Genomic DNA, 16,327 nt, shown 5'->3' with positions numbered 1-16,327 from the left:
AGGGCCCCTTTCTGAAATCAGGTTCTCATGTGGAAACTGCAGTTGGGAAGTTGATACAAGTGACAAGAGATCCTTCACTGTAAGCTTTGGGGACAGGGATTCTGTCTACCAACTATTTTGCATTGTAGCCTCCCGAACACTGAGTACAGTGCTCTGCACGCAGCAAGGGCTCATTACCACTGATTATAAACTTGACCAGTAAAGCTTTCTGGTAAAATTACTTAGGTTAAAAGGTGAAACGGTTCCAGACACGTGGTACAGTTCTCCTATTCAGACAAAACCAGTAACTAGGTGTTGAACGTCAACAGTAATCTGAGTCAAATCTTAGGCTAGAATAGAAATGGCAGTCAACCACCACCGATCTCCGCAAACTTCCCCTTCACCTGCCACTCAGACCCAGGCTAGGACCACGTTATGAAACAATTCCTTGGTATTTGAGAAAATGAGGATGGGTTCTTCAGCTCACAGTTCACATCACTAACCACCAATTAAGGGTGTCATCCAGAACCGAAAATGCACTGGCTTACCTCTGCCCACCAGTCCCTTCCGGCCTCAATAGGATACGGTGGGGATTATCCCTCAATTTAGGTACAGTATAGAATTGTCTATCATTGAGTGGCAACGAAACACAGCATGTGTTGATGTAACTTGATTCCAGCCATTTATTTCTCCATTATAGTCCTTTCAGAATGAAACACACTAAACAGTTCAATTCACAGAAGTACAGCAGTTGGGACAAGTTACCACGTGTGACGTTAAGAATCAATCACTGATCGCAAATTTAGAACTTTTACACAGTCACCTGTTTGAGAAAGCCACTATACCACACCACTGCTTTATGACGAGAACAGCCCGACAGAGAAACCTCCAAGGCTCATTTTAATCTTAAATGATCTTACCCTGCTCTACTACATTCTCTAAAAACTGTTACAAGTAGTGACAGAACTCAAAGCACTTTCTCTCTCTCACACACACATACACACACAGAGAGAGAGATTCTCTCACTAGGAATCCATGGGCCAGGGTAGAGAGGCAAAAATCCAGGGGTGGCACAAAATACCCATACATGCCATGTATTAAAAAATGGTCATGTTCAATTAAAATACAAGCTAAGGGAAAAACTGAAAGATCCATTACAGAAACACCACACATCTAAAAGAACATCAATTCCTTTGCTCTAAGATGAAAATTGTCAGAAGGCTTGCTAGAGGGAGAGAATGCTTAGGTGATATCTTGAAACCACAGGGGTAGTTTCTAAAATTCATTGGAAGTCTTGCCTATTTTAGATTACCAACAAGTGATTGGTTCCTTAAGTCTTAACATTTGCCATTACAACTCTCAAACTTTCTCCAGGGGTCATTCCAGGATAGCCTCTGTCCCCTTCTCCCACATACATACCTGTACTTATTACCGTTCTTTCATTTTTGCTTTAAGCTCTTCTTGAAGGAACAATGTCTTGAATCAGTGGTGTAAATACAAAACACACATCTTTCAAAAATACTTTAATTTAAAAGTTTTATGTACATATTTGATTTTCCTACAAATAACCAACACTGAACATTCAAATCCACCACAGGCAATGTCTTGGTCACATTCGGTTAACTGATGCAAACAAGTATTTCTACTACCCCAATTATGAGCCTTATTTTATCTCCTACATCACCGGCTGGAATACTGCTGCTTTAGGAAGGATTGTCAATCTGCATAACCAAAGCTGATAATCAAATCTCAAATCTGGTGTTTTTAGTTTCTCAATAAAACAATTAGCTGTGTGACCTATGAAAAAACTTTTCACCCCTATATGCTTTGTTTGGAAATTGCTTACCATTCTTGGTTTCTTACCAACCCCCTCATTCCCTTCCCAAGCACTTAGTACGGTGCTCTGCACACAGTAAGTGCTCAATAAATACAATTACTCGATTTCCAATGAGTGAAAGTACACTTACAAAGCAGTTGTTTTACAAGTTTTACCGTTATTAATGGGCAATAAAGGCCAACTTGGCTATTTACTGTAGGCTACAGGAAAAGGAAAATGACCTTCCGTTTCCAATGTCATACCAGAGCAGAAACATGGCTTTCTCTTTAGTATCTCTGGAGACGTATTGCTAAATTGATCAAAAAGCTCCCTTGGCACCTTGCAGCAAAACACTCATTTCTCCTGAAATTAAATTCTAGGGATTGTAAACCACCACCCATGCACCTGTCAGAAATCAAGTATGTCCTTTCAACCCTGGTGATTGGAGATCATCCACATTAGGAAGTTGTTGACTTTCACACCACTGTAAAGACTTTGGATTACCTATACAAAGTGCAAGGCTTTTCCTTTGTGTCCAACAATGCCCAGGTGAGGTGGCCTGGGGGAAAAACGAGGGAGCAAGCTGGGTTTTGCTAAGGCTGCCACCCCTAGACCTTTCACTTACCCTGCCATGTCAGCAGAGGTGCCCGATCAGTGAACTTGGCAGCATAGGTAATCAGCAGGACTGAGCAACAGCAGCAGCGACACCTGAACCCACCCTGTAGGAGTCAGGTGCTGGAACTCCTGGCTTGGCATGGCACCGCTGTTGCCCATTTCAGTGGCACCCAGAAAGTAATAAAGCTAAATTTAAGGGAGACCAATTTCACTTTAACTGTCACTTTTTCCTTCTTTATTAACCAGCAACCACAAGTGAACAGCTTTTGGTGTTTAAAGATGTAAGAACGTTACTTTTCAAGGGAACGTGTATTTGGTCCGGCAGCATACTTCAAAGTCGAAGTCATTAAGGGTAAACGTAGCTTTGGAATCTGCGCTTTGTTAGCACTTATGCCACTGAGCTTCCACAGGTAGGTGGTGTCCCAAAGCACGCTGGTAAACACCAAGCGGGTAGTACACTCATCACCTTGTAAAGGTAAATATTTCTGGCCAACAGGATGTCATTTGCATAGATAACTGGCAGAACTCAAAGGCACCAACTCCTCCAAAACCAAGTAACCCTCGGGATCAGTACCACTCAATACAAGAGAGCAGCCTAAAATAGGTATAAGCTTTTTAAAACAAAAACCTCTTTGATAATGCGTGATTTTAGTGTAACTGTTTTGTATCTTGATGCTGAGTGAATGTCTAACGTGGATTAAAGGTAGTTTTCCTTTCTCCCACCCTCCGCTAAAATGAGGAGGCTTGGAAATTAAGTTTCTGCTAAGTGCATAAATGAGTCATGTTTTACTCACTCATTCAAACGAATATGAATGCCAGACTGCCAAGCTTTACCACCCCAATTAATAAACTGACCCCAGCTAAACAAGTTCATCAATGCAAGATTATTGACGGTGTTTTGCATAGGCTCTTCAGAGGGAATGGTCTCCTGCTTGTGGAACTTGATTCTGCTCGAGGGCATATTCATGCTATTGCAAGGGCACTAATAAACAAGTCATCAGATCGGCTGTAGAATATAAACCCAAAGGTCGATTGCCTGTGTTAACTGGTCCCAGGAAAAAGAAAAAGAGTAATTTTAGGAGGCCTTCTGACCTTCGGTCACCCCACTACCTTCGGAATAGGGGAGACGTGCAGAATACCAGCGTGAAATAAAGGGCTAAAATTGAAAGGCCCATAAACGCAAAGGGTCACGAGCAGACATTTTAGTATACACTACAAACCTTACCCAGCCAGAAACCTTCGAATTTTAAGATGGTATGCAAGACTTTCCTCGTTTAGGCATGAAGTGGCTGTCATTCAACCTGCAAATTAAAGAGATGACTCTTACCTTGCTTAAAAAAAAAAACACATTACTTTTTAATTGGTGAAAAAATTAAAATGCAAGCCTTACCTAGGCTTATTGCCCTTCCTTGCAGGTCTAAACGCTAGACCTATTGACTGTGCCAACTCAAGTAGCTATCACTCAAGGAGGTTCCAAAGGGCGAAGAACTCTTGGCTAGACTTTCTTCGATATTTCAGCAGTAATAAGCAGATTTAACTAGCTTTTGGAAAGCTTCTCACTATCAGCCCCGTATCTTATGCCTTCACTTCTCTGAAGTTGAAGCTGTTGCCTTGTCATTCTTTAATTATGCTGACTCGTCCACACTGAATAGGCTGCGGAAGTCCTGTCTTAGTGAGTTTCCTTTGATCCACACTGTGCTAAAAAGTACATCTTAATTTCTTTAAAGCTGGTTAAGTCACTGTCCTTGTGGCTTATTTTTCCACATGACACACAAAAGCTAAACTATCACTTGAAAAAATTTTACACATCCAAATTTAACCTTAGATTGCAAAACAGCTCATTTGATCATTTATCATCACGAAATCAGTTTGAATGTTAATACAATGGTAATACATCACGATTAACTACAGATGCCTTGGTGAATGGATACTGTCAAGGTTTTTCTTTTAAGTAATTACATTTTGCAAACCAGAAAGAGTAGGTTAATTTCACCCCATCACCCCCAAATCCTAGCAGGCACACACACATCAATTTGCCATTGGTGTGTTTGAGTCGTGACTGTCTGGAGCCACGTTTGAAGAATGCATCTTCCACAGTGTTTTTGAAGCAGGTCCCCAGAAACGGTTAACTCGTAACATTGACAGTAATCCTTCAGTTTTCCACACTTCCAGAGTCAAGTGATTTTTATTTTCAATATGCACCCGTTTTATGTAATCCATGAGCAAGCAGTGTTGGTTGCTTGTGACACTGAACGGTCTGTGACATGGCCACACCTGTGGAAGCCCACTTCTGGATCGGATCTGTATTGCCTGCTCCCAATCTTGCAATGACAAAGTGAGGAAAGGCAATGCCATCACATGCCAACCTGGTCCCACGGTCCTTTCACCTTTCGGGTCTCCCCTTTCCCTTCCCCACGCTGCGTCTAGTGCTTATGCAAACAAAAAGGAGGGTTTTGGTGACAATGTTCAACTCTAGGGGAAGGACGACAGCAAGGCACATATACAGTCTCAACACAAATTAAGCACTGACCAGGGCAAGACAGTTTTGGCGGGCTCTGTACAAGGTGCCCACAAGACTGACAAGTTTGTGGTCTTAGGAACACTTAGACTGGCGCTTGCTCAAGCAAGCTGGTGGATTATATCAAGTGTGTAGGTGGGTATATAAACAAGACCAAAGACTAGTATCTAGAGTCCACTTTTATTCTCTCATGGCCCTAGCCCGGGTTTGAGTTCACGTCTCCCAAAGTGAAAGGCTAAATCGTCCTCTTTTGCCACTACGGGCAGGTAGCTTTTTAAATAAAAATTTGATCTGGCAAGTTTACACCTGGGCCATCCTTTAATTCAACCAGCAAATGCTATGGGTAAATAAATCAGTAGGAAAGCATGCCATCCACTAAGTGTTTCACAATGCGTGCTTTTTATTCTCTTGCTCCAACAGCTTGTATAAATTAAAGACATGAAACCAAGGCAAGTACTTGAAGGTCTTTGGGTCTTCCCTCTCCCTTAAAAACCAATAAAAAAAATCCCTGGTACCCACTATCTGCTGTAGGTCAGTTCAGTAAATCACTTAAATATGGGAGAGGGGAAAAAGGGGGGAAAAATCTACTGCTTTAACTTAAGCAGGAGAATGTAGACATTTCCTACATCCAACATCAAATGATGGCAGTAGCTCAAATGTAGTCCTGGAATATCTAGAATGAATTTTTGGGGTTTCTTTTGTTTGTTCGTTTGTTTTTTTTTATAAACAAAGCAAGGACTCTTGTGGAACATACTAAATCATATAGAATTACATTTTTTAAAAAATATATGCACAAACCAAAAGGTAATTTGGAAGTTTTCATTTGAATGTAAAGCTTGATGCTATTTAAGTCACATATATACTAATTTAATCACCCAATTCTAGTTGTTATCTAAAACACACATTGCAAACATACAGATGTCTATTCTCTCCACATGTGTCAAGTCCCATTCACATCATTGGGAACTACGGTTTGGGTCCGGGGAGAATAGATCCCCTTAGACTGCAAGTCGGTAGGTGTTTCTTTACAGTTAACGTTAGCAAAAAATTCATACAAAAGAGTAATTTAACAAATGCAGTGATCTTTCTCTACTTGTTAACCCACAAGGAAACACCTTCAAAATTGCATTTTTCACCTTTGTTATAGGATCTGTACTAAAATGTAGAAAAACTGAACTACACAAATATTGAAAAGTTAAAAATTCCTTAATTTTTTATTCCTGGTACCACTACCACAATTTACAGGGCAATATACCTGATGTAATGAAAAGAAAAAGAAAAAAGACAAAGCTACAACAGATAAAAGACCTCAGGAATGTACATCTAATTGACACTACATTGCATTAATCAATAGCTGCACTTTTTGCAAACTGTGGCTATGACAGTCCTGAACAAGAAGGGTTTCCTGTTTAAGCTGCAGTAACTTTTCTGACTATGGATCATCGTTCCTTCTGTGGCAGATTTTTACAGTTCCTCTAACGCATTTGGGACGACTGTCTCAAAGTAACCTGCAGCTTTCCTGACAACTCCTCGCTCTCTCTCCTGCTAAGAACTGTAGCCTGTTGAATAATATAGGATAAAAAAGTTATTACACTCAGTGAAGGTAGATGCTTTTTCTTTATCATTGCAATAAATGTGTTAAGATACCTACCCTTTTCTGCTGGGTATTTAGAACCTTCTGCTACCATATCCACCACTCCCACCACCAGATCCATAACCACCTGCAAGTGGAGAGACAAGCACATCAGTACAGACTTACTGGCAGAGGCACTTTTGGAATTAGAAAAACGAAGCCTGACTACTTACCACCATAGGGACTGCCTGAGCTCCTTCCACCAAAACTGCCTCCTTTCATGGGTCCATAATTTGACTGTTGCTGTCCACTGTAATTTCCAAAATCATTGTAATTTCCACTGCCACCATAGTTACCTGAAATCGGAGTAGATATTGTAACGGTTAGAGCAGTTCTTATATTTTACCACCTCCCGGCAAAATTCAATCCCAAAGTAGACACGCAGTTAGGTAAATAAAATGAACGTTCACCCCATGTTTGAAGAACTCAAGGAAGGGAGAGGAAATAAAGATGGAGAGGTTAACAATGACTTCAAAAAAGATCATCTCCGTTTACACCAATCCTAGTGGCAACTGTGGGTGAGGGGCAGGCGCCACTCCTCAGAACCGTGCAGGCAGTCTTCAAAGACAAAAATCTATTAACCCACTCCTGTTCTAATCAATCTTAATAGGAAATTCATGGGGGCAGGATGTAGCTGGTTATGTGGACTTAGGATCACTAGTCAGGCCAGTATTTCTATTGTCTCCTTAGAACCTGAAGGGCTCATTGTGTCCAAGGGGGTCCACAGACATTTGCGGAAATGGCACTGTACTCCTAGAGTCAGATACCCAGATGTTAAAAATATGCTTGGGGCTCTAGGTATAAACCATCACCTCGGCAAGACATAGGATTCTGTCTCACTAATGAGAGGTTCCTGGTTTCAATAGGTTCCACATGCTAAATGCACACCTATTCACTTTCAAAGAGAACCTAAAGTTAAAACAGGCTATCAGTAAGGATCAACACAGGTATAGACAGTGTATCGTGTTATTATAAGTAGCAAGCAGAAAGAGAAAATTTAAAATACAATTCTATTTTAGCTTAAATTTAAACCTGCAGTTTGTAATCAGTTCTGGATGTTAATCTTAACCAAGTCATTAGGCACCATACAGAAGAAATACCTACTTTCAGTAGATTTTCAAGAAACTATGTCCATATTCCCAAAGTGAAACTATGTCTTTAACCTCTTAAAGTGAATCTACAGTGAAGTTACATTTTAAAGCCAACAATAACATAGGAAATAAAAACGTGTAGCTTACCACCACCACCACCAAAATTTCCTCCTTCATTGTAACCATCATATCCTCCACCACCACCATATCCACCACCACCACCTTGGTTTCCGTATCCTGGTCCACCACCGTAACCCCCTCTACTACTGTAGCCAGGACCACCTCCATAGTTGCCACCTAAAAAAAATTGAGAGTCACATGTAACACCGACTTCATTTTAAATGCAATTAATAAAATTACTGTAATTACCCAAGGGCCTTTTTACAAGGTTAATGAAATGGTATATGATTAACACTGAATATACTTGGGGCATTTAGTGTTGAGAAGACTTGTACACTCTCTTTGACCCTCTAGACCTTAAGTTCCTTGTGAGCAGGGAATGTGCCTACCGACGCTGCTGCACTGTCCACTTCCAAGTGCTTACTACAGTGCTCTGCACACAGCGCTTAACACCACTGATTGATCTTGCATATACACAGAAGCATACGGAGCACCTGAAGTTCTAGACTGCATGCCACTTGCTCCCAGCACTGAATTTTATTGCCTTTAAATTAGCTTCTCAATGCTTCAACTCTCCCCAATCCCAAACACTTTCCTGTAAACATTTTCCCATTTGGGCTAGTCATTGCTGTTCACGACTAGTCACTTAACTGACAAATGAAACCGTATGACCAATTTCCTTCCTACCTAGTTTTCCCTTACCTTTATTCTCTCCTTTTCTGCCTTAGAACCAGTGTAACGTCAAACGTCATAAATAAAACTGGTCCGCCTACAACAAACTAAGTTTCCAAGAAGGAAAACAAGTATGATGTTATTAGCACTTACCATCGCCACCAAATCCATTATATCCACCATCACCTCCTCCGTAGCTACCTCTGCTACCACCACCTCCTCCACCACTATAGCCTCCTGCACAACAGAGAAAAAGAGAGAGAGAAAAGATTTTAAATTTTGGTATAGCACCTTTGTTCTTTAGGCGCCTTTGCTCTGAATTTCTCCAAGTCAACTTACCTCTTCCACCAAAGTTCCCTCCACGGCCAAAATTCCCTCCACTGCCTCCAAAGTTTCCTCCACGGCCCATGAAATTGCCCGAGCCTCCACCACGACCTTAAAATAATTTAAGGTAGTTATGAGCGACATACAAGAGTGGTACATGAGCACCGCTACAATTTTACATCTTCCTAACTTACCTCTCTGTGAGCCAGCCGACTGCATTTCTTGTTTTGAAAGGGCTTTCTTCACTTCACAGTTATGCCCATTTATAGTATGATATTTCTGAACTAAAAGAAAAGGGTTTTTTTTAAAAAAAAATTAAAAAACTTAATGGCCACAGGTCTCTAAAAACTTAGGGTGAAGAGTGCATACGCAATCTTAGACAAGATTAGATAAGCTTAAAAAAACAGCCACCAAATCCCGCCACCCCCCTACCACCCCCCCAATTGTGTATTATCATTTTTAAAACCACTAGTCCTATTTCCGATTGACCTAATCTCAATCCTGGGAAATTGTTACATACCAACAATTTTATCAACGGTATCATGATCATCAAAAGTAACAAAAGCAAATCCTCTCTTCTTCCCACTCTGCCGATCTTCCATGACTTCTATGGTTTCAATCTTCCCGTACTTTTCAAAGTAATCTCTTAAGTTATACTCTTCTGTATCTTCTTTAATGCCACCAACGAATATTTTCTTCACTGTTAGATGGGCTCCAGGCTTTACGGAATCCTAAATAAAATCGCAGAAGTTTAAAACTTCACTTTGACCCGCATTTTCCTTGAAGGCACGTGAACAGAACAAGTTTGTAAACATACTTCTCTAGAAACAGCTCTCTTTGGTTCCACTACGCGGCCATCCACCTTGTGGGGCCGAGCACACATCGCTGCATCTACCTCTTCTACACAAGAGTAAGTCACGAAGCCGAAGCCTCTGGAACGTTTCGTCTGTGGGTCTCTCATCACCTACAAGGCAGAGAAAAACGGTAAGCTTCCCATTTACCCTAACCGTTCTTTTCTTAAAAACCCTCTTTTAAAGCAACTTACCACGCAATCCGTGAGAGTGCCCCATTTCTCAAAGTGTTCTCTCAAGCTATCATCTGTAGTTTCAAAACTCAAGCCACCAATGAACAGTTTTCTCAACTGCTCTGGTTCCTTTGGATCATGGCCCTGAAAAGAGATGTAACATTTTAAGACTTGCCGTTATTGGGTGGGGTTTTTTTTCCCCTCCAAGAATTAGAGGTAAGGATTGTGAGTGGTCAAGTGAATGTAATGTAGAGTAGACATACAAATCTTTTGGGAAGAGTAGGAGGTGAGAGCTGTTTACAAAGTACTTCCAGTTCATTGTCCGGCTTTAGAATTCAATTTCAAGTGCTCTAAGCAGTTAATAACTGTAACCTAAGGTGTCATTCTTTGTGTTTAAGATTAAAGGCAAAAGCTTCTCCAAAGATGAGATTACATTTTGCCAACTGACCAGCTGAGAGGCCCTGTGTGGTACACTAATGGTACCTGCAAAAAGTGCTATTGGACCAGACAACTTATCTTAAAGTTGATCAGTATTTTGGAAAGCTGGGCTTAAAAAAAGTATAAGAGTTGACTGACAGAAGTGGGGAGAATACTGCTCACGACGGCACCACCCGACCATGTTTAGACCCAAAGGCCTTTGAGGTCCTGGTCTTGGCTGGGGTTCTAGGTGTCGGGATCCTTCAGTGAAAGGCCGTTATTGGGGGTGGGTGGGTCCTAAATGGCCATCCAGGGTCCTTGCTGTCCAGGAGGAAGCGAGGGCAGGAAGGCTCCTGGAGGGCAAGAATTGCGCACTAATTTATTGCACTCTTCCCAAGGGCTTAGTAAAGTGCTCTTCACAGAGCAGACACTCAAATACTATTAATTTGCCCAGTAAGGCAGTATAAGATGAAGAAAACGTGTAGTACTATGTATAGAGCAGTGCTTAGCACATGGTAAGCGCTAACAAATATTTTATATATCTCTAGCAAAGCAGTAGTTTCCAAGATTTGTCTGGAGCTTGGTATATACTCTTCTGGTGCAGCTATGCCAACACCAACCCAAAAGATGCTCTACCTAAACTTAGTATTTGGAATGACAAATAACTGGAAATTTTAATTTCCTCTGAATTACCCCAATGTTTTTTTGGACATAGAGACGGGGCGATGGAGAACAGCTGCCTAAGAGTCAAATATATTTGAATACAAATCCAGATATGCCAATATCTAAAAGCCCTATAACTTGAGAAATGTGAATTCCAATTAATGCATTTTAGGAACTTCACTTCTAATTAGTGGACACTTAATTTTAAGATTCTCGTATTTAAACTGGTTTTTTTACTTGGGACCTAGTTTTTTCTCCTCTCAATTGCCACTATAGCACTTCTAATAAAAAAAAAGTGCTTGGTCAAAAAGCTCGTTTGCTCTTCTGTTAGCAACCCATTAAAGCTCCCTCTTTGTTCACATATTCAGAATATAAAAGTTTAGAGGATACGAAGTTTTCAGTTTAAGTGTGGGGGGGCCAGATGAGGTCAGAGAATCAAGAGGCTTCAAAGCCACCATTTCGTCTTTTCGGGCCTGACCGGGAACTCCCAGTCTGTGTCAAAGATTTGGGATGAGCAGATCTGGGAGTCAAGGTCAAAAGAACCGGGAGGGGGCATCTACAGAGAAAGGACATTTTTTCACTTGTGAACAAAACTCAGCAAATACTGCCAAATGGAGATTTTTAAATATTGATTTTCACTTTCTTCTATTTCAATTTAAGTCTGCCCTATGGTCCGAACAGCAGCAGCACGTGATTTCTTTGCAGAGGCCAAAGTTTCACCCTTTACTTTTTGATGTCTTCTTTGCATTCAAGGATTTTGACTGTTATGCATATAAGCAGGACCGCTCGGTATTTTACTGAGTAATGACCAACAGTTGTCATTTTCCAATGGATGTGACCAGTACTTCACAGAGTCGCTACTAAATCCGCTATCAGTGCCCTAGCAACGGGTTAGCTGTATTTAAAGGCCTCTGCCATGGGGAATTAGGCTGATGTTTCTCTCTCTCTAAGCTGTCCCTTTTTAAACAGGATGTTTCCAATTTAGGTTCTTGGCCCTATCCCGGGGAAATTTCTTGATGGAATCTGGATTAAGAGATAATGGGAATCCTCCCAGTTCAGAGAGGGGCGCTCCCGAAGCCCTGCGGCAGATACGGGATATTGCTTATTTTAAAAACGGTAGCTGTAGGGAGCGGGTTTTAAAGCACGAGAGGTTAAGGCCATGAAGACCCGCAAAGCCAACTCATTTTGACAAAGCTTTCCAACCTGGCTGCCCAACTCCTCTTGTCACTGCTCATGTGCTGGGCTCCACGATCAATTTCACAAGCCTCCTTGCCATCAATTAACTCTGGTGGGAGCAAAGCACCTCATTATTATTGCACTTAAGTGGCTACTACGTGCTAAGCACTGTTCTAAGCGCTGGGGTGGCTATGAAGCCATCAGGTGGGGCTCAATGTCTTCATCCATTTTCCGGATGAGATAACTGAGGGGGTATTTGTTAAGCGCTGACTAGGTGCCAAGCACCCTTGATCAGGTTGCCCCACGTGGGGCTCCCAGTCTTAATCCCCATTTTATAGATGAGTAAAATGAGGCGCAAAAGTTGGTATTTGTTGAGCGCTTACTACGTGCTAAGAACGCTTTAAACGATGGGATTGAGGCAAGGAAATCAGGTCGTCCCACGTGGACCTCAGTCTCAATCCCCATTTTATAGATGAGTAAAATGAGGCGCAAAAGTTGGTATTTGTTGAGCGCTTACTACGTGCTAAGAACGCTTTAAACGCTGGGATTGCCACAAGGAAATCAGGTCGTCCCACGTGGGGCTCCGTCTCAATCCCCATTTTCCAGGTGGTAAAACTGAGGCCCAGAGCGGTGGACGACGCTGATGCTATCTGCTGAGCGCAACGTGCCAGGCACTGTACTCATCGCTGAAGTGACTTGCCCACGGCCCCGCGGCAGGCTCAGAACCCACGTCTTGACCCTGGGGCCCGTATTCTGGCCAACAAGAGGCAACCCGAATATTTATTAATAACGCGGGGGGGGGGGGGGGGGATAATAACAGTAATGGATGGGGGGGGGGCATAATAACAGCAACGGATGGTGTATTTAATGGGGGGGGGAGTTTGAAAATAGTCGGTGGATTGAAAGAAATTCAATAAATTGGGCAAAGGTGAGGCCTCGGAGAGTAAAGAAAAAAAAAAGGATCCGGGCTGGAGGACGACTGGAGTGCAAGTGAATTGGGATAATAAATGTTGGTATTTAAGCGCTTAGTATGTGCGGAGCGCTGGTGGAAGTGAGGCGGTATGGCGGCGCTTCCCGCCTCCCCCCGCCCGCTCCCTCCCGTCCTTCCCGCGCTCTGCTCTGCGATGCGCTGCGCTGCCCAGGCGGCGGCGGCGGCCATTGCGGGCCAATGCGCCATTTCGCAGCGCTGAGGATCAATGTCAATGTGGCGGCGGCGGCCCAATGTCCCGGATGTGCCGGATGTCCCGGATGTCTCCGCTTCCCCCCTCCCCCCCCCCCGCCCGCGCCGTCGTCGTCGTCTCCTTCCAACCGCTCCCGCCGGCCATGCCGCACTCCTCCGCCATGGCGGCGGCGGCCCCCCGCGCCATCGGGCGGGCCCCGCCGGCGGGAGCGGCGCCAAGGAGACGAGGAGCGAAGGCGAGCGTCCGCCATGACCCCGTTCTTCCCGCCTCGGCCCCCTCAGTGCAGAGCGCGGGAGCAGCCCTCCCTCCCTCCCCGCCGGGCCCCCGCGCTGACCACGGCCCGGCCCCCCCCCCCCGTCTCCCGCCCCCACACCGTCTCCCCCTAATACCTCCTCCCCCCGGCGGCGGCGGCGGCGGCCGGAGTCGGGCTGGGGGCGACCGGGCGGCTGTTTTACCTCCATTTTGCGACCGGACTCGCCGCCTCCGACTCGGGTTCAATATGGGACCGAGAGGAAGAGGCGGGGCCGCCCGTCACGTGACGCGCTTTCCGCGCGCCGCCGGCCGGGGATTGGTCGCGGGGAGGAGGGGAAGGGGCGGGCGCCGGGCGGGAGGGGAGGGAGGGCGCCGCGGCGCAGGCGCACTGCGCTCCGTTTTCCCGCCCTCTGGGCCGGCCACCTCGAGGGGGGGGGGGGGGGGGGGGGAGGAGGAGGCCTGGGATTGTCTCTTTCTCAATGTCGGCCTCGGGGGGAGCCGGTCTCGTGATGGCGGAAATGCGGGTGGGGGGACGACAAACTCCCTCCTTTCTTTCCACCTCTCACCCACCGCTCTGCAACCGTCCCGTGTCTCCTCCCAGAGGCCCGCGCCCCCGAGGCGGCAGGAAGGCCTGCCACGCTGTTGGAAAATAAAACGCATTAAAGAAAAAACCCCCAGATCCCACCCCGCACACATGCCGAGGTTGGAGGGCTCCCGAAAAGCCCGCGAAATGATGATTTTGACCTCAGGTTAAGGCAGGGGACGAGCTCACCGCCTCCAAGAGGCCTTCCCAGACTGAGCTCTCCCCCCTTTTTCCCTCGGCTCCCTCTTCTCCCCCCTTTCCCTCTCATTCATTCATTCATTCAATAGTATTTATTGAGCGCTTACTATGTGCAAGAGCACTGGACTAAGCGCTTGGAATGAACAAGTCGGCAACAGATAGAGACGGTCCCTGCCCTTTGACGGGCTTACGGTCTAATCGGGAACAATGGCAATAAATAGAGTCAAGGGGAAGAACATCTCGTAAAAACAATGGCAACTAAATAGAATCAAGGCGATGTACATTTCATCTCCTCCTCCCCCTCTCCCGTCCCACCCCCTCAGCACTTTACTCGTCCGCTCGACTGTATATATCTTCATCACCCTATTTATTTTGTTTAATGAGATGTACATCACCCTGATTCTATTTATTTGCCACTGTTTTTATGAGATGTCCTTCCCCTCGACTCTATTTATTGCCATTGTTCTTGTCTGCCCGTCTCCCCCGATTAGACTGTGAGCCCATCAAAGGGCAGGGACTGTCTCTATCTGTTGCCAATTTGTCCATTCCAAGCGCTTAGTCCAGTGCTCTGCACATAGTAAGCGCTCAATAAATACTATTGAATGAATTAGTTTTCCGGCCCTGAAAGGGAAAGCAAGGGGAGACGGGTCTGTTTCCCAGATTGCACCGTTCTGAGGAAAAGGGTCAACAAGGACCATCCCACCGTTTCACCCTCCAAAATAGGCCGGGCACAATAGGGTATTGTGTTCGGAGGAAAGGGAAACTTGAAATCCATATTTAGGTTGGCGTCTCTTCCGCGCCTAGTTTGAAATCCACATTTAGGTTGGCGCTCCTTCTGCACCTTGCTTGAAATCCAGTGGCCTTCTTTTCATTAATTCATAACAAATACCAACATTATTATTATTATTCATTCATTCAATAGTATTTATTGAGCGTTTACTATGTTCAGAGCACTGTACTAAGCACTTGGAATATGTACAAATTGGTAACTGGTAGAGACAGTCCCTGCCCTTTGATGGGCTTACAGTCTGATGGGGGAGACAGGCAGATAACAATAGCAATAAATAGAATCAAGGGGATGAACATCTCATCCTCTCATCCTCTTCCTCTACTTGTAACTTCATTTCATAGGTCTCCCCTGCTACGTTACAGACTTCTGGAGGGCAGGGGTTGGCCACTATGACCACTGGTGATAATGGTATCTATTAAACGCTCACCATGTGCCAGGCACTGTAGGGAGCACTGGGGTAGATATACAAGCGAATCGAGGTGGGCACAGTCCCAGTCTCACGTGGGGCTCACAGTCTCAATCCCCATTTTACAGATGAGGTAATAATAATAATAATCTTGGTATTTGTTAAGCGCTTACTACGTGCAGGGCACTGTTCTAAGCGCTGGGGTAGATACAGGGTCATCAGATGGTCCCACGTGAGACTCACAGTCTTAATCCCCATTTTACAGATGAGGGAACTGAGGCACAGAGAAGTTAGGTGACTTGCCCACGGTTAGCTGACAAGTGGCAGAGCTGGGATTTGAACCCATGAACTCTGACTCCCAAGCCCGAGCTCTTTCCACTGCTTCCCTACCCGAGGAACTGAATTGAAGTGGCTTGCCCAGGGTCACACAGCAGACAAGAATATCATATTGTCCTAAATACTTAGTACAGCACTCTGCACCTAGTCTACAGTCCTCCGCACCTAGTATGCACTCAATAAATGCTGTTGATTGATTTATTGATTCTTAGAGGTCACAAAATGCGAGTGTGTTAGCTATTTATTCGGCCTTGGGGTGACAACTTCAGGAGGGCTTAGTTCAGATGAAGATGCCCAGTAACCTGTGTCCTAAGTGACTACACCCCGGGATTTAAATGGATTTTCCTGGACACCAGTTTAATCACACTGTCTAGAGGATTAGGGAAATATTTAAGTTGAACAGTGTGGTATGTCACACATCCTAAACAGTCCTACAGGCTGGTTAGAACTTGGTGCACATCTAATGGGCATAGATGCCTGCTCAGTTTAAAGTACATGCCTATTCTCTTCCCTATGCTGTCAAAATTAATCTA

At 44.5% G+C, this 16,327-nt stretch overlaps 1 protein-coding gene across 5 annotated transcripts; it reads right to left on the bottom strand.

Annotated features, from left to right (window-relative positions):
* Nucleotides 1-636: 636 nt before the first annotated feature.
* HNRNPA3 (heterogeneous nuclear ribonucleoprotein A3) lies at nt 637-13,763 on the bottom strand. 5 transcript variants are annotated; one of them, XM_029071692.1, is made up of 11 exons: nt 13,619-13,734; nt 9,814-9,936; nt 9,586-9,732; nt 9,289-9,499; nt 8,963-9,052; nt 8,784-8,879; nt 8,598-8,681; nt 7,800-7,949; nt 6,735-6,857; nt 6,580-6,649; nt 637-3,711 (listed from the first exon to the last, which is right to left on the bottom strand). In XM_029071692.1, the coding sequence occupies exons 1-10, from the start codon at nt 13,688-13,690 to the stop codon at nt 6,597-6,599; spliced, it is 1,149 nt and encodes a 382-aa protein (XP_028927525.1). In that variant the 5' UTR covers nt 13,691-13,734; the 3' UTR covers nt 637-3,711; nt 6,580-6,596. The 5 variants fall into 5 exon arrangements, with proteins under 5 accessions (XP_028927525.1, XP_028927527.1, XP_028927524.1 ...); XM_029071694.2 differs by lacking the exon at nt 637-3,711 and adding an exon at nt 5,305-6,487 and having other exon boundaries at nt 13,685-13,763; XM_029071691.1 differs by lacking the exon at nt 637-3,711 and adding an exon at nt 5,305-6,487.
* Between the last annotated feature and the right edge of the window lie 2,564 nt (nt 13,764-16,327).

The sequence above is a fragment of the Ornithorhynchus anatinus genome, chromosome 9 (genome assembly GCF_004115215.2).
Source record: "Ornithorhynchus anatinus isolate Pmale09 chromosome 9, mOrnAna1.pri.v4, whole genome shotgun sequence".
NCBI classification, from domain to species: Eukaryota; Metazoa; Chordata; class Mammalia; order Monotremata; family Ornithorhynchidae; genus Ornithorhynchus; species Ornithorhynchus anatinus.
This window is presented reverse-complemented; position numbering and strand designations above follow the sequence as displayed.